Consider the following 27516-nt stretch of genomic DNA (forward strand, 5'->3'; position numbering starts at 1 on the left):
CATGGTAAGTGTAAGTGACCTGAATTATTTTGTTGTACTGGTGAAAGATTAATAATAATAATAATAATAATAATAATAATAATAATAATAAGTTTACTAAAACATTCTCTTATTACTGTCTGATCCAAAGACCATTATTGTGGCAATAAAAAGATTGTAGTCAGGTAGCCAAAGCAATTCAATATTTAATTAAATACATATTTGTAAAGAGCTAAACAATAAATATTGCAGCTATACAGAAATCCACACGTACTGATTTAGATCCTTAACAAGCAAGAGACAGATGAGCGGAGGTGGAAGATTACTTTCCTACTCTACTTAAGTACATACATTATTTCCTGTATCTTTACTATGTATTATAATAGTTTGATTAGTGGATACTTTTTACTATAACTCCAATACATTTTAGATTTTTCCCTCTCTTGTGTACCTCACTACATTTCTGCATGGCATTGCATTACATAACCAGATACTTTTATTCAAGTGGAGGATTTTAGTACTTTTCCACTTATGTAAGTAATGGTAGCAATGAGATAACCCGAGGAAGAGACATCGATAGAAACCAGGCTTAAAGGGAACATGTGGTTGACACTGGATTGTACGATTAGAAATCATTGCAGCATATAGGTTTAGATAAACATCATAAACAGATATGTTAAACTTTCCACTGTGAACGACAAATTGTGAAAATGTTACTGAAAACTTTAATGGAGGTATTTATTTACCAATAGGGAATGCTACTGTGGCATACTATCTTTTTAACTGGTAATATTTCATTCCAGTCATTATTAGTGGCACGAGTGCTAATTAGGTAAAGAATGGCTTCCTGTCCTTGCTTGACTGTATCTTCCAGCTGTATTACTGAAGACCATAAGGTCACATTGCTCACACAGTCACAGAGATCACATTCTAACAACAGATGGAGATCCTACCACTTCACATTCCTTCACTCACCTTGACCCTTTTGTTAAAATTAAACAGCAATCATATAACATAATCTAATTAATATAATTAATCATATAGACTCTAATTAAGAAAAGGTAATAAAAGGTACTCTCTTGTTGACTTATTTACACATCAATCTCATATTTATCAAAAAACTAATTACCATGGCTGAAAATCATCCAATATTCACCCAATACACGTAATCAGTACTGTAAGTGACACAAAAGCTCTATTATTGTTCTTGCTGCATACTAATGTTATTGTGTCACTGTCAACTGCTTTAATATCCAGATTCGTAGACGTGTACACTTTCCCTTGCAAAGATCACTTTGCATGCTATAGAAGCAAATGCCCAGTGAATAAATGTCAATAGCCAGCAGTGTGTAAATAACACACTGTAAAGTGTGTGTGTTAGTGCTGTAAAGTTCAAAAGGTCCAAGCGATGACTGCTAGGATCATGGACTCATGAAGGGGTCAATGGGAGTGGCATTGAAACTAGCATTAGCAAAAATAGCCAATGTTCCCACAGTGGTAAAGATGACAAAGATCCAGAGAAAGAGTCGATCAACCACCATGGCCACATACTGCCAGTCTTCCTTTAACTGAAAAGAAAAGGGGAAAGATATGAGGAAGTAAGAAAGGATTACTTTTATGGATAAATAAAAATTAAATTTTAATTTAATTAAATAAAAAAAGAACACTTTTACCAAACATACCAAAAAAACATCCTCCAAAAAAAAAGAAAAAAAAAAAGCCTTTAGAATTTTTCAGAATTCAATTAACTCTACACAGATTTAAACTCCTTTTCTTTGCTGTATAATTTTTTTAAACTTATTTTTACACATTTTCTTTTGGTCTTTAATTTTACAAGGAATGTACAGTATATAGTGGTGGCTCTTATAGATAATTTTATTTGCCGTTTTCTGCCTTTAGCTTTTGGATTAAATAAATTACTTAATTTATTTACTTACTAACTACTCATATAACAACTTATATTATATACGTTTTATTGCTTGTGTACAGAAGAAACTAAAATTAATCTTACTTAGAAAAAAAACATTAAAATATATGTAAAGACAACTATTCTGTAGATTCTTCATAATTCAGAACAGTGAATAATAAGCTTTATGATGATTAGCTTGATTTTATTATTATTATTATTATTATTATTATTATAGGTGGAAGAAAACTAAGTACATTTACCATGTTACTGTGCATAAGTAATACAACTACATGCCGACTATTAAACATAACATGAGAGGGGCAACATTAGACCTTAAATAAACTTGACTTGATTTAACTTATATAATAATTAAAAAGCTGTCACTAAAACCATGTAAACGCAAGAGCCTTTTACAGCTTCATAGTCTTTCTCAGCTTGTAGCTGCTCAGCGATGTAGCAGATAGCATTCACGGCCGATTTCAGCTCAGGGGGCAGAGTCAGGTAGTGACTGGGGCCATCGATAAACTTCCGCATGTCAGTGCACAGGCCATCTGGTTGGTACCTGGGACAAAATTCCATTACTGAATTAATTTGTGTGTTACTTCAGCAAATTCAATTAGCACAAGACCACAAGACTGCAATTAGTAACAATAGTACCAAAGCTTTTGTCATCAATTCTAATAACAGTCACAATGTTTTTTAAAAAATGCAGTTATGTAATGCAATGGCCTGGTTTATTTATCCGGGGATCCAAAGGACATTTTTTTAAACCCCAGATGAAAGAGTTACTTTTGTTGTACTTTCTTTTATAGCCTTACGACTCTAATTGCTACAAACTGTTTTGCAGTTCAGTCCTACTCATTGAACAGCTGATAACTAAAATAGCTTATTAGAACTTATTCTTAATTCATAAGTTGCTCATAAGCTCATAAGTTCCTGTCTACACAACACCCATATTGACTATACATTACATCTCAATAAATTAGAATATCATGGAATTATTATTATTTTTTTGATAATTTCATTATATTTGTATCTCTTGGTTTACTTCAGTACACATAACCATAATTATAGGGAAGACTGCAGACATGACCGCTGTCCAGAAGATTGTCGTCTCCCTCCTAAGGAGGGTGAGCCACAGAAAGACATAATCGAAAGGGATGGTTGTTTCGCTGAGTGCTGCATCAAAGCATAGATGTGGAAAGTTGTCTTAAAGGGAAAATGTGGTTGAAAAAGGTGCACAAGTAAGAACGATGAATGCAGGCACAAGAAGATTGTCAAGCAATGTGTGGAGTAAGGCTGGAGTCAGTGCATCAAGAGGCACAATACACAGAGGTCTTCTGGAAAAGCTGCATTTTAGTATCAAGAAACTCTATAGACATGTCTTGCCTGGGTTAAAAAAAAATAAGGACTGGACCACTGTTCATAGGTTCATAGTCCTCTTTTTATATGAACGTATATATTTCATATTTCATTTAGAAATCAAGGTCCCAGAGTCTGGAGAAAGAGTGAAAATGCATACATTACTGTACTGATGCAGTAATACATGCTAAAGGAGCCATTACCAAGTATTTAGTGCATAAATATGCATACGTTTTAAAAGCTGTACATTTCTAAATCCTTGTTAATCCTTTTTTGATTGAACATTTTGAGATATGTTTTTTTTTTATTTGATGAGCTGTAAGCTACGGCCATTTAAATGAAAAAGGTATGAAATACAAACAAACAAACAAACAAACAAACAAAAAAATCCATTATATTTAAATATTTTTAAATACTTTGTACACTATAGTAATCAAAATATCCAGTGTCACCCAGATGAGGATGGGTTCTTTGGGTGGGATGGGTTCTCTGTCACTCAGATGAGTCTGACTCCTTAAATTAATGGTACTGGTTTTGGTGCTTAATTAATTAAACTGAATTGAATTAAACTGATATTTTCTTTTATATTTTCTTTGTAATGGCTCCTCCATTTCCCCCCTAGTCCTTGCTGTAGAACTCAAAGTTGGCTAAAAGAAGCTGGATCTGATCCAACTCATCCAATAAGTCTAACCCTAATAGCAGACCTCTAACCCTAAACCATACAAAACAATTATATAATTATCATGAGAAGGATCTGACCTTACTCAATCGACTTTTCACTCTGCAGTGAATGGTGCTTGTGAGTGGCAGCCTTGTTGCTTTACAAATGCAATTTATAGTGCAGGCAGGAGAGGTTAAGTTGAAATTGACACAGATATAGCAAGATAATAACACTAGGAGACTGTGTGCTTATATTTGTGTTTGTATGCGATCAGATTACAGACTTAATCCTAAATTATAGAATGGCAGCTTCTTCAAACACCATTTCCAAGGTGACCCCTGCTACTGAGTACAGCAAATCTCTCTTTCCTTTCACATGCCTTCATCTCTTTCTCATCTTTGTTCTTTGGTGTTTAGAGGCTGTTTGACCACCTGTTAAATTCCCTATATGCTAATTATCTGGCTCTCACAACAGCTGTGATGTGTCTCCATTCCATCGGAGTGTCCTTCAACATCTGTTTAATTATGACCCCCCCACACTTGCTTCATCCCCCTCCATCCATCCAACTTCTGACCTTTTATAGCAGCACCGTATCAAACTATTCAGTAGATTTCACAATGCAGCAATTGCACCATGCTGTCACTGGGAGGCAGAGTAGCTCTTCATTTTCCTCTGTACATGTTTCTCGATCCTTTCTTGTGTACTGGTTGAGTATTATGCACATGATGCAGTTGGTACACATGCCCCATCGAGATCTAAGCAGTGCTCCTATTATAGGGGGAAGCCCATTCATTTGATTAAGTGCCTTATTTGTTCAGATGGTATCAGTTTTCTATATTTATCTACACGATGATTTCCATACAAATAGGGTATCCTGAGTGCAGACATCTAATTTAAAGGACAAATCATCTTAAAACATTAATATTGATTCGAAAAAGAGCTTAGCAGACATTTTTGTTCTGATCCACCTATTGAATCGATAATGTAGAGATAACTAAAAAGTTTTGATTGTAATAATGGAAGGAGCAAAAATCAACACAGACATGCATTGCATAATGAATAAAACAGTGTGCGCTCTATTTTAAAGTTAATTATTTTCCTCTAACAGCCAAAGTGTTTCTTTCTCCAATAACATGGGCTACTGACCAACCGATATATTTTTAATAAATTAAACTATGAGGCCTTATACTTTTTATTATTTTATAATTAGACTTAATGTAGGTCCTATTACCCCTTGCATTATAAAAGCAATAAGTTGTTCTTTTATCAGGCTTTCTTTTTTCTCTCAAAGTGCATAATATAAAAACAATGTTTGGCATGTTAACAAGAAATTGACAAACTTTTCTGGACGCTTTGTCGTAGAGGAAAAGTTACAAAGTGCTGACACTTTTAATACTATAAAAAAGCTATACAATTAAAAGAAGAAACAATACTGCACTGTGGCTATAGAAAGACATGGGCGATGTGTTAACAGCTAATGAGGTGTGTTGCAATAGTGTTATTAATATGTATGATTTCACTCTCTTATTCAAAATCATTAAATTGGATGAGGAAGGGTTCTTCTTTATGTTGACATCTCAGGGAGTTTTTTTTCACCATCGTGATGCTTATTAGCAATAAATGATTACATATACATATCTTGCTTGTCTGGCCCATTCCACAACTGCTCAATCAGATTGGGATCAGAGGAGTTTTGTCAGTGCCTTTATATGTTAAGTTAAGCCTTATATTACTGCACAGTGAAATTCTTTCTTCACATATCCCAGAGTGACTAGGTTCAGAATGCAGGGTCAGCCATGTAAGGTTACGGGCCTTGCTCAAACGCCCAACAATGGCAACCTGGAGTAGCTCGGGCTGAACAACCGACCTTCCGATCAGTAACTCAGTGCCCTAACCCTTTGAGGCACCTATATACGGTGGCCAGCATTGACGTTTTTCAGTGATTTGTGCTGCATTGGCTTTTCTCTGGGATTGGGCTGGATAGGCTGGCCTTTGATTATGGATTAGCCTTAGGTGCCGATGATCCTGTTACTGGTTTACTAGTACATAATTGATAATCAATGTCAATGTTTTGTGGTGTTAATGATATAGTCATACTGTACACATTAAAAACATTTATATTAATTTAAATAATAAAATTCTTCAGCATTGTACATAATTGGTTGTGTTAGGCTTACACCTAGTTTAAACATAATAGGAACGTAATCTTCGTATGGTACTGTATGAGGGTGATGTTAAAAGTGATATTATTTTGTCGTTTTCTTAAACTTGTAAAATTTCATTTGTAAAAAAATTTAAAAATGTATTTATTGGATGCTCTAGAAAAGTCCTTTTCCCTGTCTATTTTCTGCTCCATTTTGTTTTTGCCAATTCGGACTTAACAATAAGTAACCCTATATCATACAACAGCTACAGGAAGCAACAGGGAGGTTGAAAGCTAACACATACCTCCTCTGAGACATGTAAACCCAGCCAACTGAAAAAGAGAATGCCATCACTCCCACCCATAGTGCACAGCAATTTCGCTCACTTGGGTCCTGGCCTGTATAACCTATGCATTACAGTACATTATTTGTAAAATGTTATCTCTAAGCAGTAAGGGACCTGAACACTTTTAAGGATTGCCCTTATAGTATACAGAGTACATATTTTGCACGAGGAAAAACTCCTTTCGTACAGCTTCACAGATGTTTAATACAAACAAGCAGCAATAGCAATAATTTATCATTTTCACGCCTTAACTCTTATATGTTTAAGCTAATAGGGTCACTTTACTTGCTCTATATCATATCCCCTGTCTATTCTACTGTAGATACTGAGGCATAGCTGACCAACTACAATTTGAGTAAGACATGGTGCTAGTGATGTCAAGGCACATCCTACAGGATATACCAATTAAAAGGAAGAACTGAAAGGCAGTGTACAACTGCATTTAATTGATGTGTTTGACATATATCAGCCCCTAAGTTGGTAGTGTTCATGGTGAATGCATGCTGGAGCTACCTGTTAGGTTTGGGAAAGAGCACACATGTATTGGGTTTGCGGATGAAGTATTCGTCTGCTGCCCGGCTGATGCATTTGTGGTTCTCCTTTTTGTGTGGGCGCTCTAGAAAAAGTGGTGTCTCCACTTTTGGCCTTAGGAGACCCAGATATGGTGGCAGCATGTGGATGAAAATCTGCAGAAAATGGGAGTAGTTAGAATATTAAGAAATTTGTCAATGTATTTCACATTTAGCCAAAATTTGACACCATTTCATGGATCACTTTTAATAGTGTTCATAAACTTTCCAAAAATTACTAAACGTTTAATAATAGCAGATTGTTGAAGTCACTGAAGTGTTTACAGGGCATGGTATGTTCTCATATACCATACCCTGTAAACACTTCAGTGACTTCAACAATCTGCTCGTTTGCAATCGAGCAACATCTGGTTTGAACTTTTAAAGTTTACTAGAGTGTATAATTGTACTCAAGAAAAGTGGGGTTGTGTGCAAAGAAAGTTGAAAGTTGATGTGATGAAATATAACAACAAACAGTGTCAGCGAAAGACAATTGAAAGACGGGAGCTTTTAAAGATTTTTTATTTGTTCTTGTGCAGCTTTCTAAAAGTCCACTGTTTTATTCATGAGAACAGTTTGTTTTAATTACTGATAATGTTGAAGGTTGTTGTGCATTGTTCGGGAAATAGTTTAGTGCTATAAATATAAACCTGAGGTGAAAACAAATTAAGACTGTAATTTAAGACCCTGTGTTTGGACATTTTCCTTGAATAACCTTGAATGGCAATAAAAAAGGAGCAGGGTGGTGTACAGCTGCCAACTATTAGAGCTACAGACAGTTACTGCAATGTTGCCAGACACAACTTCACCAAGTGTGCAAGAGACAGAAAACTATGTTGTTATGTTAAAATAATCACAATTTTCATATTTATACAGCAGAAACAAAAATAATTAAATACTTAAATTAAATTAAATATGACACGATGGCATAGTGGTTAGCTCTGTGGTCTTGCACCTCCAGGGTCTGGGTTCAATTTCCAGCCAGGTTTGATTCTGGTCTCTGTGTGCATAAAGTTTGCATGTTCTCCCCGTGCTTGGTAGGTTTTCTCTCACGGTCCAAAGACATGTAGGTTAGGTTAATAAGTGTTTCCAAATTGCCCGTAGTGTGTGAGTGAGTGTGTGTATCTGTATGTGTGTGCCCTGCGATGGATTGACCCTAAATACAGAATTAAGCGGTATACTGTAGATGATGAGTGAGTGAGTGAGTGCATAGTGGTTAGCTCTGTGGCCTTGCACCTCCAGGTTTGAGGGTTCAATTCCCATTTTGGGTTTGTGTATGGGAGTTTGCATATTCTCCCCCATGCATGGCAGGTTTCCTCCAGGTGACTGAATCTATCCATTATCTATATGTTTTTTTTTTTATTGCAACCCCCGCAAGTCTTTGATTGATATCATGACTTTGGAAGGTACTTTTACATCTATCTTTTTAGAACCACAACAAAAGCTTTGGAGTAAACAGATCAAGGCTTTAACTGGCCAGGATTATTTCTGAGACATGTATATGCATTATTTTACCCTCAATTCAAACAGTGAAATGAAAAGAGTCACTTGGCTCAAAGATGTTATTAGTGTTGCTGTATCACATTTTTACTTCTACATCCACTGTTCTTCCCTTGTCACTGTTCATTACCCTGTTTTTTGTGCTCTAGAAAACCTCTTTTTCCAGTTTCTTTTCAATTTGTAAGAGGAAACAGAACCATCTCTCACCTTTTCTATAATGAGCTTTCAATAACCGAAAGGCATCAAGCTGTGAGTAGTTCTATATTTTTTTTTCACTCTCAATTTTTATAGTGTTTTACCGTACTTTTTTTTTTTTGTTTTGGTTCACTTCTAAGCCTATTATTTGATGCTTTTTTCTCTGTAATAGTCAGTGTGTGTGTGTGTGTGTGTGTGTGTCTGTGCGCGCTCATTGGGGCTTATTTCTAAATCTGCAGTTTTACAGAAATGTCATGAACCCTGCAAATGGGGTCAAAGCATGCTGTGAGGACAGCATCTCATTTACTCACTTTCACACTTTAATCAAGTTTTCTTACTACTTTGCAATAATCTTTTATGCCACTATGGAAAAACAGGTCTTCATTGGCAAATATACAACTGCATTATAGAGGTCAAATAAGCTCAGCAGCTGAAAGTATTAAGTTCATGAGCTAACCAATCAAGTTGTTAATTTTAAATCAGTGCACAAATGACACTTTGAATGATTTTAAACACATATCCATTTTAAGCAGCTTTTCAAGAAGAAATAGCATCTAAAACTAGAGCCAATTTACCATCCAACGTTGGAACACCTGGACTTTCAAGAATATTAAATTAGATCGCAGATTTCCCTTTATCAAGTCATCTAGTGAAGAGAAAATGACTCCTTATCTAATTATCTAACTATTTGTACAGAATAACTCAATAGACTCAATAGTTCCAGTGAGAATGCTGCATGGTTAACTAACCTTGCGCACCAACAGGGGCATTTGATGGGTGTTTGGTGAGCGGTGGTGCAGGTTTAACACTACCACACTGAGAATAACCGAACACGTCACCAGGATCATTGTGAACATCAGGTAGTTGACGATGATGGGGACACCCAGAGATGTCTCGGGGACTTTATCAGCCAGAAGGAGCAGAAAGACAGTAAGGGTCAGCAGCACATTGATGGACAAACCCATCTTCTCTCCTGAACATGGAGAAATGAAAGAAGGATAAGAGGAGGAGACAAACATACTTAAGCACTTGTGTAAGTATGCACACACACACACACACACATACACACACACACACACACACACACACACACACACACACACACATATATATAAACTCAGCAAAAAAAAAAAAAGTCCTCTGACTTTCAGTAAACTTAATGTGTAAATATTTGTATGAACACTAAAAGAGTCAACACCATAAGACATAAACTAAAAATGTTTCACAATGTGTCCCTGAATGAAGGGAGGCTCAAAATCAAAAGTACCAGTCAGTATCTGGTGTGGCCACCAGCTGCTTGAAGTACTGCAGTGCATCTCCTCCTCATGGACTGCCTATTGCGGACAGTCTGAGCACTGATGGGGGGATTGTGTGTTCCTGGTGTGACTCGGGCAGTTGTTGTGGCCATCCTGTACCTGTCACGCAGGTGTGATATTCGGATGTACCGATCCTGTGCAGGTGTTGTTACACGTGGTCTTCCACTGCGAGGATGATCAGCTGTCCTTCCTGTCTCTCTGTAGCGCTGTCTTAGGCGTCTCACAGTGCGGACATGGCGATTTATTGGCCTAGCCACATCAGCAGTCCTCATGCCTCCCTGCAGCATGCCTAATGCACGTTCACGCAGATGAGGAGGGACTCTGGGCATCTTTCTTTGGGTGTTTTATTTACAGTCGGTAGACAAGTCTCTTTAGTGTCCTGCATTTTTAGAACTGTGACCTTAAATCCTACTTTCTGTAAGCTGTTAAGGTCTTAACGACCATTCCACAGGTGCATGTTAATGAATTGATTATGGTTAATTGAACATGCATGGAAAACATTGTTTAAACCCTTTACAATGAAGATCTGTAAAGTTATTTGGATTTTTACAACATTATTGTTGAAATACACAATCCTGAAAAAGGGACGTTTCTTTTTTTGCTGAGTATATGTATACAGTATATGTACCCCTTCCTTATTACATGTACACCCATCCAATCTCATGAGCCATTTCATTCCTAAAGCTGTTACTGAACATGCATGACCCACATAATATTATAGAAAACCACACACTATCTAATGTACAGTTTATTCCCACAGGCTTCTTCACAGAGGTCATTGAAGTCAGGTCTCCTGGTCTGAGGAACTGCATGTAGCAGTGATTTATGGAGTGGATTTTACCAAGATAAAAAATGAACCTAGTGGTCATGTAATAAGCTGTAGCACTGCTCTTAAAGGCCACACAGGGGACAGCTCTGGTAAACCACTACTGCCACTGGGTCAGTGGTGTAAACCAGTTTACTGGAATGAACATTCTCACAAACAAGAGAAAAAACAATGCTCAAAATATCGAATTAACAAATATGAATAAACAAAAAATATATTTTGTGCATTACATTATATCAAGTTACCAGGTTTGTATTCCATTACTCTTAAACATTCTTAGTCTCATGCACAGTTCTGAGTTAGAGGCAGCATGAATTAAGATGAACCTGTTCAATGATTTCCACCCACAGGCTATACTATGAGTCATGTTTTTTAAATTTTTAATTTTAGGACCAACCAAGGGTAGTATTGATGCCATATTTTGGACTAGGTCTGTGTGCATAAAGTTTGTGTGTACTCCCCATACACCTGTACTCGTGGGGTGTAGGCTGGGTACACCCTTAACGAGGGGCCAATCCATATTGTGTGAATGAGCATAGTGTGTGTGTGTCTGCCCTGCAATGGATTGGGCCCTCGTCCAGAGTGTACCCAGCCATGCGCCCTAGGTCTCCTGCAAACTTTGAGAATGTGGCAGATTTGAGTTCTTGGGTCTCACCAGCATCAGGTGGCAGATAGAAGTTGAAGATGGCAATAATTGTAATTAGGATGCAGGGTAGGATTATGTTGAACACGTAGTACATGGGTTTGCGCTCGATGATCAAGTAGAAGGTGATGTCTTCATACAGGTCCTCTTTCTTTACATTCTTCCTGGAAGGCTTGTGACGGATATGCCATTCACCACTCTCTGGAGAAAAGGTGTATGTGTATGTTTTGTTGATTTTCTCAATAAAAAAATGCAGATTTTTATTTGAACTGCTTGTGTGTATAGTGGTTCAATGGTTCATACCGCTGAAACCGATGTCATAGATGATCTCTCGTATCTCGCTGCCTTGCTCGTCAAGGGCATACTGAAGATCCATTTCAGAAGAGTCATAAGTGAATGACTTAAACACCATAGTGCAGTTCTGCCAATCAAACGGAAAGTACGTCACCTATAAAACAAAATAAAGGATTTGAGGAGATGAAGGATACAAAAATGGTAAAATGATAAAAAAAAAATAGATTAAAGAGAGTCAGTATGTCACTATTACACGTGAATGTATATTAGGTCAGTATTGACATAATGCATGTCCTATGACGTGCATTAAAACTTATTCTTGTTTTCTTTATGCATACACAACCAAACAGCAATGCACAAACAAATATATAAATAGAAGTAGGTGGATTTTTAGAGATAATATGTGTGTGAGGGAAGAAAGGTAAAAGGAGACAGAAAAAGTAAGAAAAATAATAATAAGTGTCTGAGAGAGAACAAAAGACAGAATGAGTAATTTAGGAAAAAAAGCTCCGATTAATATGATAAAAAGAGAGGGGCCAAAATATACTATATATACAAGCCAGCGATAAACACTTAAACTTGTTATAAAATTGTTACCACCCTGATTATTCTTTAATAAAGGCACATCCTGATTTTTTTTATCACATAGAAGTTTGCCAATGATGCTTTAAAATAAAAAATAAAAAAACTTGTGTTGCACTTTAAACAGGTAAAGTTACATGTAACAGCACGAGTTCTTATACCGAGTATAGTCTTTAGCTCTTCTTACCACCTCTCCATAAGTATTTGCACATTCATAGTGTCATAGAGTCATAATCTGCGCTTCAGTTCATACAGTGTATAACTAATGTGAATGTACATACATTATATAGATGTAACAAAGGCACAGGACATTTCTTCTCTCTTTACCAACAGAGGTCTTGCCCACAATAAACACTTCTGGATTACGTTACTTAATGCTTCGATGTTCATTGTGAAGCCATTTCCTTTATCTAAAGCAATTTTCTTTATTGATCCCTTTTTTATGATATCTCTTTTATACACTGCCTGACGAAAAATAGTCACCATTTCTGAGAGGACAAATTATTAGGCTGCATCAAAGAAAAAGTAGGAGAAAAAAGGTCTGATGGGTTCAGATTGTCCCTTTACCAGAGAATCAATGTAAGAATAAAAGCACATGAAGTGAAGCACCCATTACACATAATGTCCACTGTACAAACCTCTGAAAGTAGTGTTATAATCTAGGGTTCCTTCAGTTGGTCAGGTCTAGGCTCAACAACGTTATGTGGCCATACAATAAAGTCAGCTGATGACCTGAATGCACTAAATATCCAGGTTTTCCCATCAATATTTTTTTTCTTCCATAATGGCGCAGGCATATTTATGTAAAAGAGTGGTTCTGTTAGCATGAGGAATCATTTTCACACATGAACTGTCCATCCATTGTGTGCTGTAATTAAAGCTAAAGGTGACTGAATAAAATTTTAGAATACGAAATCTTTTTTTGACCAGACAGTGTTGGCTATGTTATTTATTGACCAATTGTTTATGTGCCTTTTATTTTTACTTTTATGTCTTTTTTTATGGTGTTTTCACTTTGTTTACCTTTTCTCATTAAATATTCTGCGTATAGATCCTAATGAGATTCTGCTATTTAACTTAATACTCATGTTTCAATTTTAAATCCAAGGCAAAAATAAAAGTTATGTCACTATTAATTTTTGTCTGACCTTTACACCACAGGAACTTCGGAAAAGAGCAGGTGGGGTCCATGTCACTCTGCCATCACTGTATACCTGAACATGAACACGTAGAGCCACTTCGAACACACCGTCATTACTGCACACACACACACACACACACACACACACACACACACACACACACACACACACACACACACGCAGAGAAAGATTTAAAAGATGTAAATACCTTCACATAAATATTGGAGATGAACATTTGCATATTCCAGAACACGTCATTTACATTAACAATTTACTTGATTTGCATTCAGTATCAATATTATGGATCATTTTCCCACAGGAACATCTGTTAAAAAGTTAAAACACTACATGATTTTGCTGAGTCGTCGTTTTAGAACATGCTGAGGAACACATATTGGATATTGAACCCAAGATAATGTAGTGGACCACTGATCATCAGCCTGCAGGCTCCTAGGGTCAATAATGAAGTAGTTCTTGCTTTCTGCATGAAGGATTTATCCAGATATGGTCACCTTCTTTTCTTGAAAAGTAAATGGTAAATAACTTCAACCAAGTTAACGGTAAATAACTTGTAGTTGTTGCATCATGTTTCATGTAATGAGCCAATTGACAAAGTCACAATTTTTGTGTATTTGGATATCACATAAAACAGTATTCAGTGGCCCTGCTTTAGTATTACGGTTGTTCTTTTTAGCTGTAAAATGATTGCATTATTCCCAAAACCATCCCAAAATTACAAATCAGGTCAAGATACAATGTTCTTATTCTAGGCTCGACAAAAATGCATCAGAATAACTTCTCTGAAGGTGGATAATACGTCAACTGTGTCCTTCACTTTTCCAGCATCCCAGGGGCGAGCTGCATAGAATTGGCAGTAATATTTTGTATATAGTCCCTTATACATAGTGCCAGTGGTGATTCTCTGAAAATGCATTCATTCTCTTCCATTTTAGCCTTTAAATTAGCCTTTCACCTGCTTGTCCCTGGGGTGTTTTTGCTAAAGTCATTTAAATATGAGGCATGTTCAAGTCAAACTGGGATTTTTGTGCAGAATAACAACACAGATCCAGTATGAGAGTAAAAATACCTTTTATTTCCTATATAGTTCCCTGCTACAATAATGCACCAGGGTGCATCAGAGTAGAAAGTTTTCTCAGTATGCCAGAGCTATGATCAAGCTTTTTGCCTCCCATTATCAATACTGCTGAAACACTGGCCTCCTAGGAACCCCTTTAATGGCCCCAGTTCCTTTAATGGGAAAAATGGCCTAATTGGATTTCCAAAGGTGTTGTTTTTTTGCAGGACAATAAATGACCCCATCCAGCTCACTGCTCCACTTGCACATTATAGGAAACTGATATAACTACCTTGATGGAATACAAGCGCTAGTAAATAGGTAGGATAAAGTGCAATAGTGCAGCAGGGAAATATAGAGAGAAATAAAGGATAAATAAGAGAAATAAAATAAATAAATTATTACTCTCTTAACTTGTTCTCTTATTCTGCACAATCAAAAGTCCTGGTTTGTCTTGAACACCCTGGATGCATGTTCACCCAGCAATATTCTACATTTTATATTAGAGAAATACAAATTATGGCAGTTTATTTCAGTTTAATGTATATTAATTGTATACTACTGTACATAGTTCTGAGATATCTAGTGGGATGTGTCTAATACAAATGTATAGAACGTTCATGGGTATGCAAATTTATAGATATACAGTGCAGTAGAGCATGTGTAGCCCAGTTGCTCAAGGTCAAACTACAAAACCAACATGCCAGTAGTAGGGACGTCAGTGTAGCTCAGGTTTCTATGCTAATCAGGCCTTTTTGCAAGCTGTTTGCATGCACATCTATTTCTGTATATAAACACCAAGGAGTCTACTTTTTACTTCAAAACCTGCAAACTATAAATGATTAGAATTTTTCAGTAAACTTCTGCCAAAGATGCTAAAGAAAATGGAAATTTGTCTGTATTCATTACAGAATGAAAAGCAGATAAAAGTAGCATACATGCTCAACCTGGCCTACTGTCATTTTTCTCACTGGCACACTTTTTCTTCTGTATATTTTGTCCTGAACTCATATAGTATTTTTAGATGTCACTGTGGAAGAGTAACCTGCTGAGTCAGTTTTGTCGCTTGAGTAACTAATTCGCTCCACTGTAAATAATAAACTTTTTAACCTCTTGAGACTCAAATTTCATCATAAGAGGAAATTTTTCCCCAACTACATTGTACGTCCCTGTGTGATTTTCTTATGACGACTCTTAGGTATAATTCTTTTGCCAAACTTCCTCCTGTTTAAAGACATTAATTACATTTAAAGTTATCAGGTTCTAACAAAAAGAGACAGTGAGGAAAAATTACAACATCCAGATCTTAGGAGGTTAAAATGACTGACTGTTATGTGTAGTACTATTAGTAGTACGAATGTCTATGTAAGAACACAAAACACCTTTAATTCTCCCCTTATTCCATATTCTACCTCTCACCCAAATATTCACCATAACTGCTGAAGTTTTCAAAACGTTTCTGTCCACCTCCAAAATAAGAGATCAGAATGAATTTTTCCCAGCATTCATATTGGGAAATCTCGCTACAGAGCCTGCTGAGTCATTATTTCAGCTGTGGACAACAATTTTCATTATTTTTTGGCTGTAATTTCCCTTTGAGAAACTGTCTCAACCTGCATTGAGCCTTATACTGATCTGAAAACTGAAATATTAGATTAAATTTGACGTAGATCTGATAAAACTTGCCAATGAAAGTACAACACAAAATTTTATGTTTTGCTTAACTTTAAAAAGTTGCTTAGTCACTAAGTGTCACGTTTGTAGTAATGGGATATACTGCACCAGCGCTTCAAAGCGTGTGTCGAGAAATCCAGAAACTATTTAGTAAAGCGCATTTCGAGGCTTGTATATTTTACGGCGACTGACGTCATGAATAGCGTTTGAAGCCTCGCTGCGATTGGCGGTTCAATCTTACCGCCATGTTTTGACCGATATAAAGCTCAAGTTCTGTTTTTTTAGGTGCTTTGAATATTATTTTTGATGTATATATAAATACAAATTATTTGTGTTGTTTTTTGTGTTCCCTCAAAAAAATTATAGCCCAAAGCAATCTTTGTGGGTAGTATTGTTTTAAAAAAAAAAATTAATAAAGTGTCCCCACCAGTTGCACAAGTACATGCACTGCACTTCTCATACTTCCTCTTTCCAGTAGCACTGCCTCAGTTTAAAAAGAGTTAATCACATGCTGCCAGACTCACATTAACTAAGCACCTATAAAGTCTTATTATTATTATTATTATTTCATCTTCTTAGTAACATTGCCCCAATTGGAAAACATCACTGTCCCTCTCTCCTATATGACCGAAATTATGAATCATTTATTTATGAAAATATTGATGTAATGGAGGAGGGTCACTTTGGTATGTGTGCTCCTACCATGGAACATTGATCAAAACGTAGCAGGCATGGAAATCTCATGAACACTATTTACAAAAAAACACGAGCACATTAATAGGAGGAAGCAAAAACAGTTGGTTTAAATGGGGTATTATCTTGTGTTTACAATAAAAAAATGCATAGTTTAATGAAAAGCATGTATTATACCCAAGGACAACCTAGGGGAAGACAACTTTGAGAGAATCACATACAGTACTGGTAAAATGACTACAAACACTCGGCTCGTCTTCCATTTTTTGACCAGTAGGGGGTTTTTGTGCAAATGAAGCCTCGAGAAATGAACCCTTTTGTGAACCAATTGGCTGGAAGGCTTTAGAGATTCATGAAGCTTCATCTCGCTATCATAAGTTTGAAGGGTTGCTGCAGGTCCAGGCATAAGCGTAGCGGTTTAGAAATTAGGGTTTTTAATATAATATTAAGAAAGGCATTTACACAAACTTAACAGGAATGAAAAAAAACATGAAGTTTTGGCACAATACAGAACCAAAAACAGCAGGAGTTTGAAAAACAAAACAGAACAGTAATCTGAACAGAACAGATGAAAGACAAACCAAACTTAAAATATGGCTGCTTATAGCCAAACCGATAAGCAACCTCAGTTCAGATGAGAAGTCTCATCACACGACTGAAGTGCACTATGGGAAATGAAGTTCAAAATAAAAAGACTTTGGGCATAAGGAGCCCTCTAGGGCCTAACCGCGACAATAAGAGAATGTCAGAATCAGTTTTCAATTGATCATATACAAGGTAGTACAGAGTTACAGATCTGCTTTTGCTGTACATCCTCTCTTAGATACCTTAAACCCTGGCAGTAGAATTTGCTATTGACTGTCTGGGGGATGAATTCTCAATTCACAATGCTGTGAATGTCAAAAAAGACAATGAGCATGCACTTGGTCGAGCTGTGAACCTGTCTCGCCTTTTTTCGGTCATGGAGGTGATGGGCTCTTCCACTGTTGCATCATCTCAGTAAAGTACACTATTTTTGTCACTGGTAATAATCCTTCGAGCGGGACGAGTACCTCAATGGCACACTGACGGAGTTCTTGGCAGACTTCGACACAATGTTTCTTCTACTCCTTGGTAAGCAGTGTGGGGACAAACTTGGCAGCAACACCCTGCATGTTCAAATCACGCGAGGATTGCCCATACTGTGCAACATTGTGGATTGTTTTCCTACAATTATCTTGCACATGTTGTCGAGTTGTTTTCTAAAAAAAAATTTGAGATTGAGATTGTTGAAGATCTTCCTCATCTTTCGTCATCTTCATATGTAATGATCGTGCGCGTGTGCCACACAAATAACATCGAATGACTAATTGTAGCATCGCCGTAAACATTCTGAATCATGTCAAATGTCTCTGTGGCAGATTTGCCCAGTTTCACATGGAATTTCACGTTTGCTTTTCCATGACGTTTGCTGTCCATGATGAAATAGCAGACATGGTAACGCACTTGATCAGAGTAGCACCAGTTGCTTCCAAAGTACAGTACACAGAATTATGTCTTCTGGCACACTGATATATAAAGTTTGGTGATCCATCTGTTGGCATGTTACAAATCCAGCCTCCAAACTTTTTGATATTAAAAATGTTACACGGCAGAAAGTTCATTCAAAGTTCCAAGAATTTCTACATTTTCTATAACCACACTAAGAGGTAGCACTGGGCAATATTATCTCAAATTAAAGTCACAATTAATTGAACATTTTAATATTATTATTATTTTGTTTGTTCCTCATACTGCACTGACAAATTTTTTTTACTGTGAATAGGCTCAACATTTAAAGCTATTTCATTATTTTTTTGTGTGTCTCAGAATGAATGGGGCACAGTCATTAGTTTTTAAGAGGAGAGAATATGGACATATACAGTAGGGAAAGTATTAACATGTTTTTAAAAAGTAATAATAGAATTAAAATAGAAAACAAACAAACAAACAAATAACCTGGGCAAGATTGTGTCAATTAACTTTAATGACAAGTATCACTGTGAGTATCACACCACTTGTCAGTATTCATCATGTATTCTACTTCCTAGTTTGAAATGGTTACTAGAGTACACTTGCTACAACTGGAACAATACAGAAAAGGTTTACATGGACCTTTGAGCAAGGCTGACACAAACTCATGAAGCGTTACAAACTTTTTTCATGGTGCACTGGTGGCTAAAATGGTTACGGCTCTTGGTTACTGGGCTACTTATTGGGGTTGAACTGGGGTTTAATCCTTACCACAACCAAGCTGCTACTGTCGAGCTCTTGCGCAAGGCCCTTAACCTGATCTGCTACATCTGATACTGCTGTATTCTGGGTAGCCTTGCGCTCTGACCCCAGCTTTCTAACTGGACCATACACAATTTACTGTGCTGTAAATTACATGTAACAAATAATTAAAATTTAATTCTGAATCTTACAGTTAGCGGCATCAGATATGAAAGCTCAATAATTATATGTGACATATTACATCAGGTATTAAGTTGCATTAGGTATTATAAAGTTATGCATATTTTTAGATTCCAGGTTGAATAAGCTGGTTAAATCTTTTATACCAAGTCTTTATTACTATATCATGTCTGGTTGTTAAGATACAATATGGCCAGTGCAATTTTATTTATGAGAAGTTCCTCAGAAAACTCTTTTAGAATATTTATTTGAAAGATGGAACCCTAAGCCTCTATATGACACCAGGACTTCCTTACTACCCCTAAAAATAACTTAAAATTAAAGTTTTTCTGTTTAAACTGGAGTAAAAACCTCGAGTAGTGTTCATTAAATTATAATTAAAATTTTCTCAGTTCTGTTAAAGGATCAGGAAGATTACTACTGTATATACACCAAGATTTCATAGATTTTATTTTCTGCACTCTGTCTGAAATGTCAGTTACTCTATATTAATTGCTTGCTTAAAGAGCTGTCATATAAAAACAATATAACTGGTTGTTGAAAGACTTCATAAGTACTTTTTACAAATAAAATTTACTAAAATGACAAAAACTTACTGCCAGGCTGTTTAAAAACCTATGACTTGCAAGGTGAATATCGTGCCTGAGTCTTATTTTAAAGACTAACACACTTGACAGCTCTATAAAAAGAGGTTGTGGACAGCCGTCTTTGGGATCCACCAACAATTCAAGTGTGAAGCAGGTCAATGAGATTTAAACGCTTTTCAGTAATATTATTTGGACTACAAATTGTAATAAATAGTGAATTCCTGGGCTGTACTACAATCTGTAAATACAGCAGTTTTTGCAGGCCCAGTGGCTGCACTGGGATATTGGCCAGGATAGTACTGTAGGTTGGGAAACACCAATCAGCGTTGCCAATGGAGACTTTGGGCCCCTTATAAGCCTAATGTGCTTAACCTTGACCACACCATTCCCTTTCAATTTCCATAATATATTTAAGAACTAACCCACTCAGGATGCTCAGAATGCCCCTTACTTACCCCAGTTTAAGTCACACCATCCACCAATGCCCCTGTTTTGTTATGTATGAAATACTGTATTAGTTCCTGTCAATAGTTCCTGTCACCAAGGGCTTATGTACAATACATCTGAATCAATGTTTAATCGTGAGATTGAAATAATTTTAGAAAACAATACACATCACAATCAATGGATTACTGATAGCTATACAATCATTTTGGTGTTGGAACCTTTTCATAAATATGTAATTATGTATGCCGTGACGCGTCATTTAATTGAATGAGTATAAAAGATACAGTACAAACAATTTCATCACTGTAAGACTCTAAAATGTAGAGATTAATTTTATGGTAAACATTCTTAGGATAAGAAGTTTTGCAGAACCCTTTGGAATTGTTATGCCATTTTTAGATATAAAATCTATCAATTATATATTTTTACCCATAGTGCCTTATTTAAAAAAAAAAATGTGTGTACCAATAGTAGACAAAGTGAAAGGCTGGTAGAAAGACTGTGTAATGACTTTGTCTAGTACTAGTAATAACAAGTTTATTACATGTCTGGTTGTTAAGATACTGTATAGCCAGGGCAATTTTATTTATAAGGATGGCCTCAGAAAACTAAGGTAAAATCCTTCTTTTAGAATATTTATTTAGGGATTCTTTGATAAGGTAACAAAGGGCACTCACTTGTTAATAAGAACGATGTCCGGGAGCCACACTTTTGCTGAGGGAATTCGCAGTACATCAATCCCATCATGCTTCTTGGGATTCCAGGTCAAACGGTAATCATTCCACTCCTGTTAAAGATATCACACGTTGATGTTATCCAGCAGTATTATTATTATTATTATTATTATTACTTTTAAATGAACACAGTGTTTCCATCAAAAAAGGTAAATGCGAATGAGGATAAAACATGCAGGAAACACAGCAAGACACCTCAGAAATGAGAAATCAAACCAGTTCATCATTTCATCATGTTATTTCAAATTTTCCTCCCTCCACCATTAATTATACTAGATGCAATTTCGCTGTGCAGTTGTCTGTGAATAATATCTGGGACATTTGAATAATAATGGCTCATTTTGCATAATTTGTTCTTTATTGTTTTTAGCCTTCATAGCTTGTGCATAATAGATGCATGTGTGTTATGTTGGCATTTGGGCTCAGTAAGCTGCAACGCTTCCGCGGTTGGCATTTCACTAAATAAGGCTTTCTAAACTTAAAATGATAAGCTGGTTAAATATAGTTTTTTCTTTTCTAATCTGCTGCCATTTCCCTCTGCCCTGGTAGCAAAAGCAATAAGCATATCACAGCTCTGCAGTAACAGCACTTACCATGTTCATGATCACAATGGTGTTCATCTCTTCATCTTTCATGTTCTATGGTGGAAAAAGAAGGACACAGTCAAATGTGAAACCTTTCTCTCTCTTTCTCTCATTTATTCACTCATATTTATTAATGTGGATACAAGTTCCAGTACATGAGATGTTACTTTAAAAACAATAACACAATAGAAAAAGCGCAGTTATAGAAATGCATGATGTAAATTACAGCCAAACAACAGCTGGATTAGCTATTACAGAATGTTAATTACCTTCTGACCAAGCAGAGTAGAGAATTAAACAGAATTGTAGTAAAGAGCAATAAATATATTTTATTCCTAAATCTGCTAAATAATTGCAAAAAATAATCACAATTCTAACTAATAAGAATTGCTGCTTTTTATTTACCTTTATATAGCTTTCCTCCGTACTTTATAATGCACATTATTCTGTATGTCACTTACATCATCATCCACAGCAAATTACATTTATCTACTTTATATACTGCAACTGAGTGTTAAAAGTCCTTGCTTAAGGGCATAGTGGTAGCTTCGCAGGGCTGGGATTTGAACTCAAAACTTTTTAAGAAATAATTCAATATCTTAACCACTGAGCTACCTTTATTTATGCAGCATGTTTTTTTTAAGAGCTCAGTATGTTGCATGATCTCTGCTCTTTATACTGTATGTATACTGAAGGTTGAATATTGAGCCTTTGCACACCTAAGGCCAATCATTTTAGTGCAACAGGTGGGTATGTAGCAGTGCTTGGCATAGAAAAGCTCCTAGGGATTGGACAGCTCATACTGCAGCATACTGTCGATCTGTTGGGATTGTCTGAGCTGGGAGGGCACAGAGGGACACATGCAGAAGCTGCTATTTAAAACCAGCAGAAGAATGTTTGAGAGACAGCTGGCTTGACCCCCAGTACAGAACACATATGTGGGGGTTGGGGAAACAGAAGAATAAAATGTACAATTTATCACACCAACAAAGAGTAGAATGTAATCAACGGCAATAATCAATTTGTTGGGAATTTGCGTTTACATGGTATATATATATATGAAAGAGAGAGAGAAAGAGAAGAGTCTTTATGTTTTTGTCTGTGTGATGTTAACATCACAGACTGTAATAGGCCAGGGGTAGCTCAGTGGTTAAGGCATTGGACTACGGTTCGGAAGATCCCATGTTCAAACCCCACAACCACCAAGTTGCCACTGTTGGGCCCTTGAGCAAGGCCCTTAACCCTCAACTGCTCAGATGTGTAATTAGAAAAAAAAAAAAAAAATGTAAGTCGCTCTGGATAAGAGCGTCTGCCAAATGCCTAAATGTAAATGTAAATGTAATAGTATTCACACCAAATAGAAGGGTCATTTGGTAGTACGCTACTAATGTAGCTTGAAAAGAAACTGCACAGTTTGGAGAAGCCTGTTTTAATCCCTGAAAGCGCTCCATATTCTACCTAAATACTTGTTTACAGGAGGTAGTGTGTTAAAAATCTCATGTATCATAAGCAGTATTTCATGGTGAACAGCCTACTGTGTTGTGCAGTCTATTGAATGTTTTGTTCAATGCATGAACATTCAGTTCAAAAGCCTGAATTTAAATAAATTGATACGCTGTACTATTACACCCCATTAAACTGTATACAATACAATACATACACACATTTATTGTAGATGTACACATTTGTATAAGTATCCCAGGCTATTTTATTTTATTTATTTAATTTTGTTTCAATTAATTATATTGGACAAACATGTTTTTTATTTAGCTATATTTAAGTTTAAAAAAGTTACATTTAATAAATGCTACAGATACTAATGTCCCTTTGAAACATGTGTTGATTTGTGTATGTGTATGCAGTACAGTATGTGTTTATTACAGGAAGAGTACGAGAGACTGAGACGTTGTTGTGTTTTACTCTTGGTCAGTATTTAAGGTTGTGTATATGTGTGAGTTATCTGAGACTGGGGATTAAAACCCAAGAATGGGAAGTAGAGGATACTGTGACCTGGATCACACAGTGGGTGCTCGCAGTTTGTGTGATGAATCACACAACTCATATACACACACTGTCCACACTGACAACAGCAGCTGGGCCAAACTTACAAACAAGGTAGCTTAAAAAAACCTGAACGAATACGAATGTTCAGGCTAAGAGTCTTTCTCTCAAGTACCTCACAGTACCTCCCTTCAGAGATGTAACCCAAGTAGGATTCATAATATAATATGTATTGTATAATTAAATCAAACTCAGTCTAAAGCTTTGTAAGTTGGATGAAAGCTGCTATTGTGGGATGCACAGCCCTAGTTTTAACAGCCATGTGGGAAGCAGGTAAAAATGCTGCTGTATCATGATATTAAATCAAGACCAGAAATTATACTTAATATCTACGTTTGACATTTTAGAAGAGACTGCTGCTCACAATGGGCTGTCAGAAAGCTTATTGAAAAAATAAAAAGAAGTTCTAAAATTCTGTTTCCACTGCTATTATGGGGTACTAAAAGTAGATGAATATGAAAAATTGAAAAAAAGTGAAGGTGGTCTAGGTGGCACATGGCTTAGTGGTTAGCACCCCCAGGGTCTAGGTTTGATTTCTGCCTCTGTGTGCATGGGGTTTGCATATTCTCTCTGTGCTTGGAGGGCTTCCTCCCACAGTCCAAAGACCTGATAATTAAGCTAATTGGCATTTCCAAATTGCTTGTAGTGTGTGAGTGTGTGCATGTGTGTGATTTGCAATGGATTGGCACCCTGCCATAGTGATCTAAGTGTCCTGAAATAGGCTCCAGGCCGCCTGCGAACCTGTATACAGGATTAAGCGGTAAAGATGGCGAGTGAGTGAGTGAAGGGGGTCTGAATGCACTGTATTTAATTTTGTGCTAAACCATGCATGCTCTAGCGTATGTTACTCTTTTCCAGATCGAACCAAATGCTTCACTATGCAAGGGACCCAAAGATGTGGTGTTGCTTTTGGTAGGATATTTTTTTAACAGTCATATCAATTATCTAGACTGCACATGCAAAGAAAATGTCTCTGGGATGTGAAAAGAGTGACAAAAGTGCAGTGCAGCATAAAAAAATGCTTCTTAATACTAAGACACTTCTGTCAGACTCAAATGTCATTTTTACAGGCAACGAGAGTGTGTCACTACTCAAAGCTGAAATAATAACAAAATACTTTCTTCATTGTCAGGAAATAACTACAAACAGTCACCCATTGAACTTCTTTTGTACTTTTTAAAAATCAGTGTCAGTTTTCAAATTATATTATGTAAGGCACATGATATAATGTTAAGCAACACATGTTTGTGGTAATCAATATTGCTATGAAGTTTATACAGGTATACAAAAAGCCAAAGCAAGTCAAGTTATTTGTAAGAAGAATTATGTTTCATATACTATGAGGAGAGTGAACCTTTTTTTCAGGCAGTGTGTATGAAACATGGGATCGTACCAGACTGACGAAGGATGATAGGGTCATGCCAAGCCTTACGACTACTTTGCTCTCTGGTGTTTTTGCTGGCCGCACTTTGACATTGTAATTGGAGAAAAGCTTGTTCATTAGCTGATTCTCTGACTCTGAGGTCTCTGTGGGAAAAAAATTGCAAGACTGTTTACCAAAAATAAATGTATATAAAACAATATTTTTATTCTAAATTCCTAAAAAGCAATAGCCAATAATGTACAAATGTGATTGGATGAGATGAGAACAGAAAGGTGGGGTGTGACCTTCATTAAAAACCTATGCTCTTTGCAATGCTTTGATGGAGCCTTGATTTTTGCTTCATAAAGATGATGAGAGCTTGATGTTCTTATGCATTACGCCTGTTTCCCTGTTTCTGAAGGTTAGGAGCATTTATAAGTGGCAGCTTCCCTGCTGCCACATCCATCAAATCTCTCAAAGCCGCAGCCCTCCAGGATCCACTCTGATAAGAACAAATGACAACATCACCCCACACCACACTGCCATTAGCAGCCGCCAAGACGGCCTGGTGTTCTAATCCTGTCACATGATGAAGATTTTTGACAGCCTTAATTTTTGGAAATACAGGCAAAATGCCCTTTTAACTTGAAGTTGCTTGGAATACGCTGTAAATTTATGTCAAAATGAACAATGCAACATAAACACAACATGAACATGAACTCATGTATGAAGAAAAATTAGATAAACAAGAAAACGTCACATTTTTTTGCTGAATGACAACATTTCAAAAAAACAAGCAGTCTCAATCTACGGTAATAATCAGGATTCACCAGGTCTGAGTGGCTACAGAGAACACAAAACATTAAAACATACACGTGCAAACACACAAAAACCTATAAAGAAAACTAAATGGTTAATGGGTAACTTAAAGGTAATGGTAAATGTTGCTCTTCATTACGACAGTGAGTGATTTAATGATCGAAATAAGTCACAGGAGGTAACCCATTTAAACAGGATGCACTGTAATCTCATTAATCTGTAAACAAATTACTGTATTCACAAGGGTGCTTAGGGTGGTTAACAGTTTTCGCTATTTAATGGGGAACTACTTTGAACCTTCTTTGAAAGAAAAATCCTCTGTTGTAGGGCTCTATACAGAACCTTCAAGGAGTACCATAAGTTGTATTTATTTATATATGTTTTTTCATGTTATTTATTCTTAATAACTGTTTTGTCCTAACCAGGGTTGTGTTGTTTTACTGTCAGCCAAAACACAGTATTAGTGCTGATTTTATTAAAAAAAAAATTATGTCATAAATATAATACAGAAAATAGGGGACACTGGTGGCTCAGTGGTTACCCGGTAAGGCCCGTGTTCGATTCCCAGCCAGTGTTTAAACCCCCCAGCCACTGGATGCAGTGCTGGTCCCAGCCCGGATAAAATGGCAGGATTGCGTCAGGAAGGGCATCTGGCGTAAAACCTGTGCCAAGTTGTTGTGCAAACTGGAAATTCCGCTGTGGCGACCCCTTGCCAGGAGCAGCCGAAAGACCAACAACAACAATATATAATATAGAAAATGTGTGCCAAAGAAGATACTTCTGAAGTTTATGCAACATGGACCAGTTTGGGTAGTGGACTATAAAGAATTCTGTAAAATAAATCTATGTCAGTATAGTTTTGCTACACTATCATAAATATCATTCATTTTAAAGCTATATGACTTAACAAGTTATACTAAACACTGATATACTTTTTTTTCCAAAAGAAAAAAAGACAAACGACAGCTAGAACAACGGTAGGGTTTTAAATTAGCATTTAAAAGTAACTTTTGTCCATGGAGTACTGTAGGATAGCAAGAGGTGAACTTTACTGCGTGTGTGTAACATCAACAACAAAAAAAACGCGCATGATTTGTTACACAGACACACACACACACACACAGTACACACCCCGTCTCGTGTGTTGGTCAGTTATTTATGTATTTATTTATGTATATCTTTTTGTCCTCTTACCTCCAGTTACGCACAGGCAGATCAGGCAGCAGGTAAGCAGGATCCATTCCTGGGCCTTCATCCTGACGCGCACTCCCAACCCTCAGTAATGTGTTCATACACACCGTGTGTCCGGTTTGAGGAATCTCGTTTCCTTTTCGGGACTGAGCTCGACTTTATCAGCCGCGGCGCTGCAGCACTGAAGCTGCTCGGGTTACAGCTGCACAGTCTACACACACCCGCTACATCCCGGCAGCACCCGAACACACACACACACACACACACTAGTTTCTGCTAACTTTAACTTTTCAGCTTTATCAAATTACCTAGTTTACTATACCATCGGAGCAAAATGATAAATCTAGAACTTTCTAAGAGTTTCTCTGGAGAGCTCATACAACAGAG

At 36.6% G+C, this 27516-nt stretch overlaps 1 protein-coding gene and 1 pseudogene across 1 annotated transcript; one reads left to right on the plus strand and one right to left on the minus strand.

Annotated features, from left to right (window-relative positions):
• Window positions 1–189: 189 nt before the first annotated feature.
• On the minus strand, window positions 190–27290 carry chrnb1 (cholinergic receptor, nicotinic, beta 1 (muscle)). Its single transcript, XM_053492016.1, has 11 exons — window positions 27133–27290; window positions 25150–25283; window positions 21705–21749; window positions 21055–21164; window positions 13475–13583; window positions 11754–11898; window positions 11463–11651; window positions 9415–9638; window positions 6915–7087; window positions 2303–2450; window positions 190–1547 (listed from the first exon to the last, which is right to left on the minus strand). Exons 1-11 carry the CDS (start codon window positions 27191–27193, stop codon window positions 1401–1403), a joined length of 1485 nt encoding a protein of 494 aa, XP_053347991.1. The 5' UTR covers window positions 27194–27290; the 3' UTR covers window positions 190–1400.
• Window positions 18990–19088, plus strand: LOC128531991 (uncharacterized; annotated as a pseudogene).
• Window positions 27291–27516: the final 226 nt, after the last annotated feature.

Source organism: Clarias gariepinus, chromosome 1 (genome assembly GCF_024256425.1).
Source record: "Clarias gariepinus isolate MV-2021 ecotype Netherlands chromosome 1, CGAR_prim_01v2, whole genome shotgun sequence".
Taxonomy (NCBI): domain Eukaryota; kingdom Metazoa; phylum Chordata; class Actinopteri; order Siluriformes; family Clariidae; genus Clarias; species Clarias gariepinus.

Excerpts from the sequence above, each read along its gene's own strand:
- chrnb1 (XM_053492016.1), bottom strand. The coding sequence starts at position 27,193 with ATGAAGGCCCAGGAATGGATCCTGCTTACCTGCTGCCTGATCTGCCTG. Across the intron at positions 9,639-11,462 it reads CTATCTGCCACCTGATGCTG|GAGAGAAGATGGGTTTGTCC; the intron begins GTGAGACCCAAG and ends CTCCATGTTCAG. Across the intron at positions 2,451-6,914 it reads CTCTTTCCCAAACCTAACAG|GTACCAACCAGATGGCCTGT; the intron begins GTAGCTCCAGCA and ends ATTTTGTCCCAG.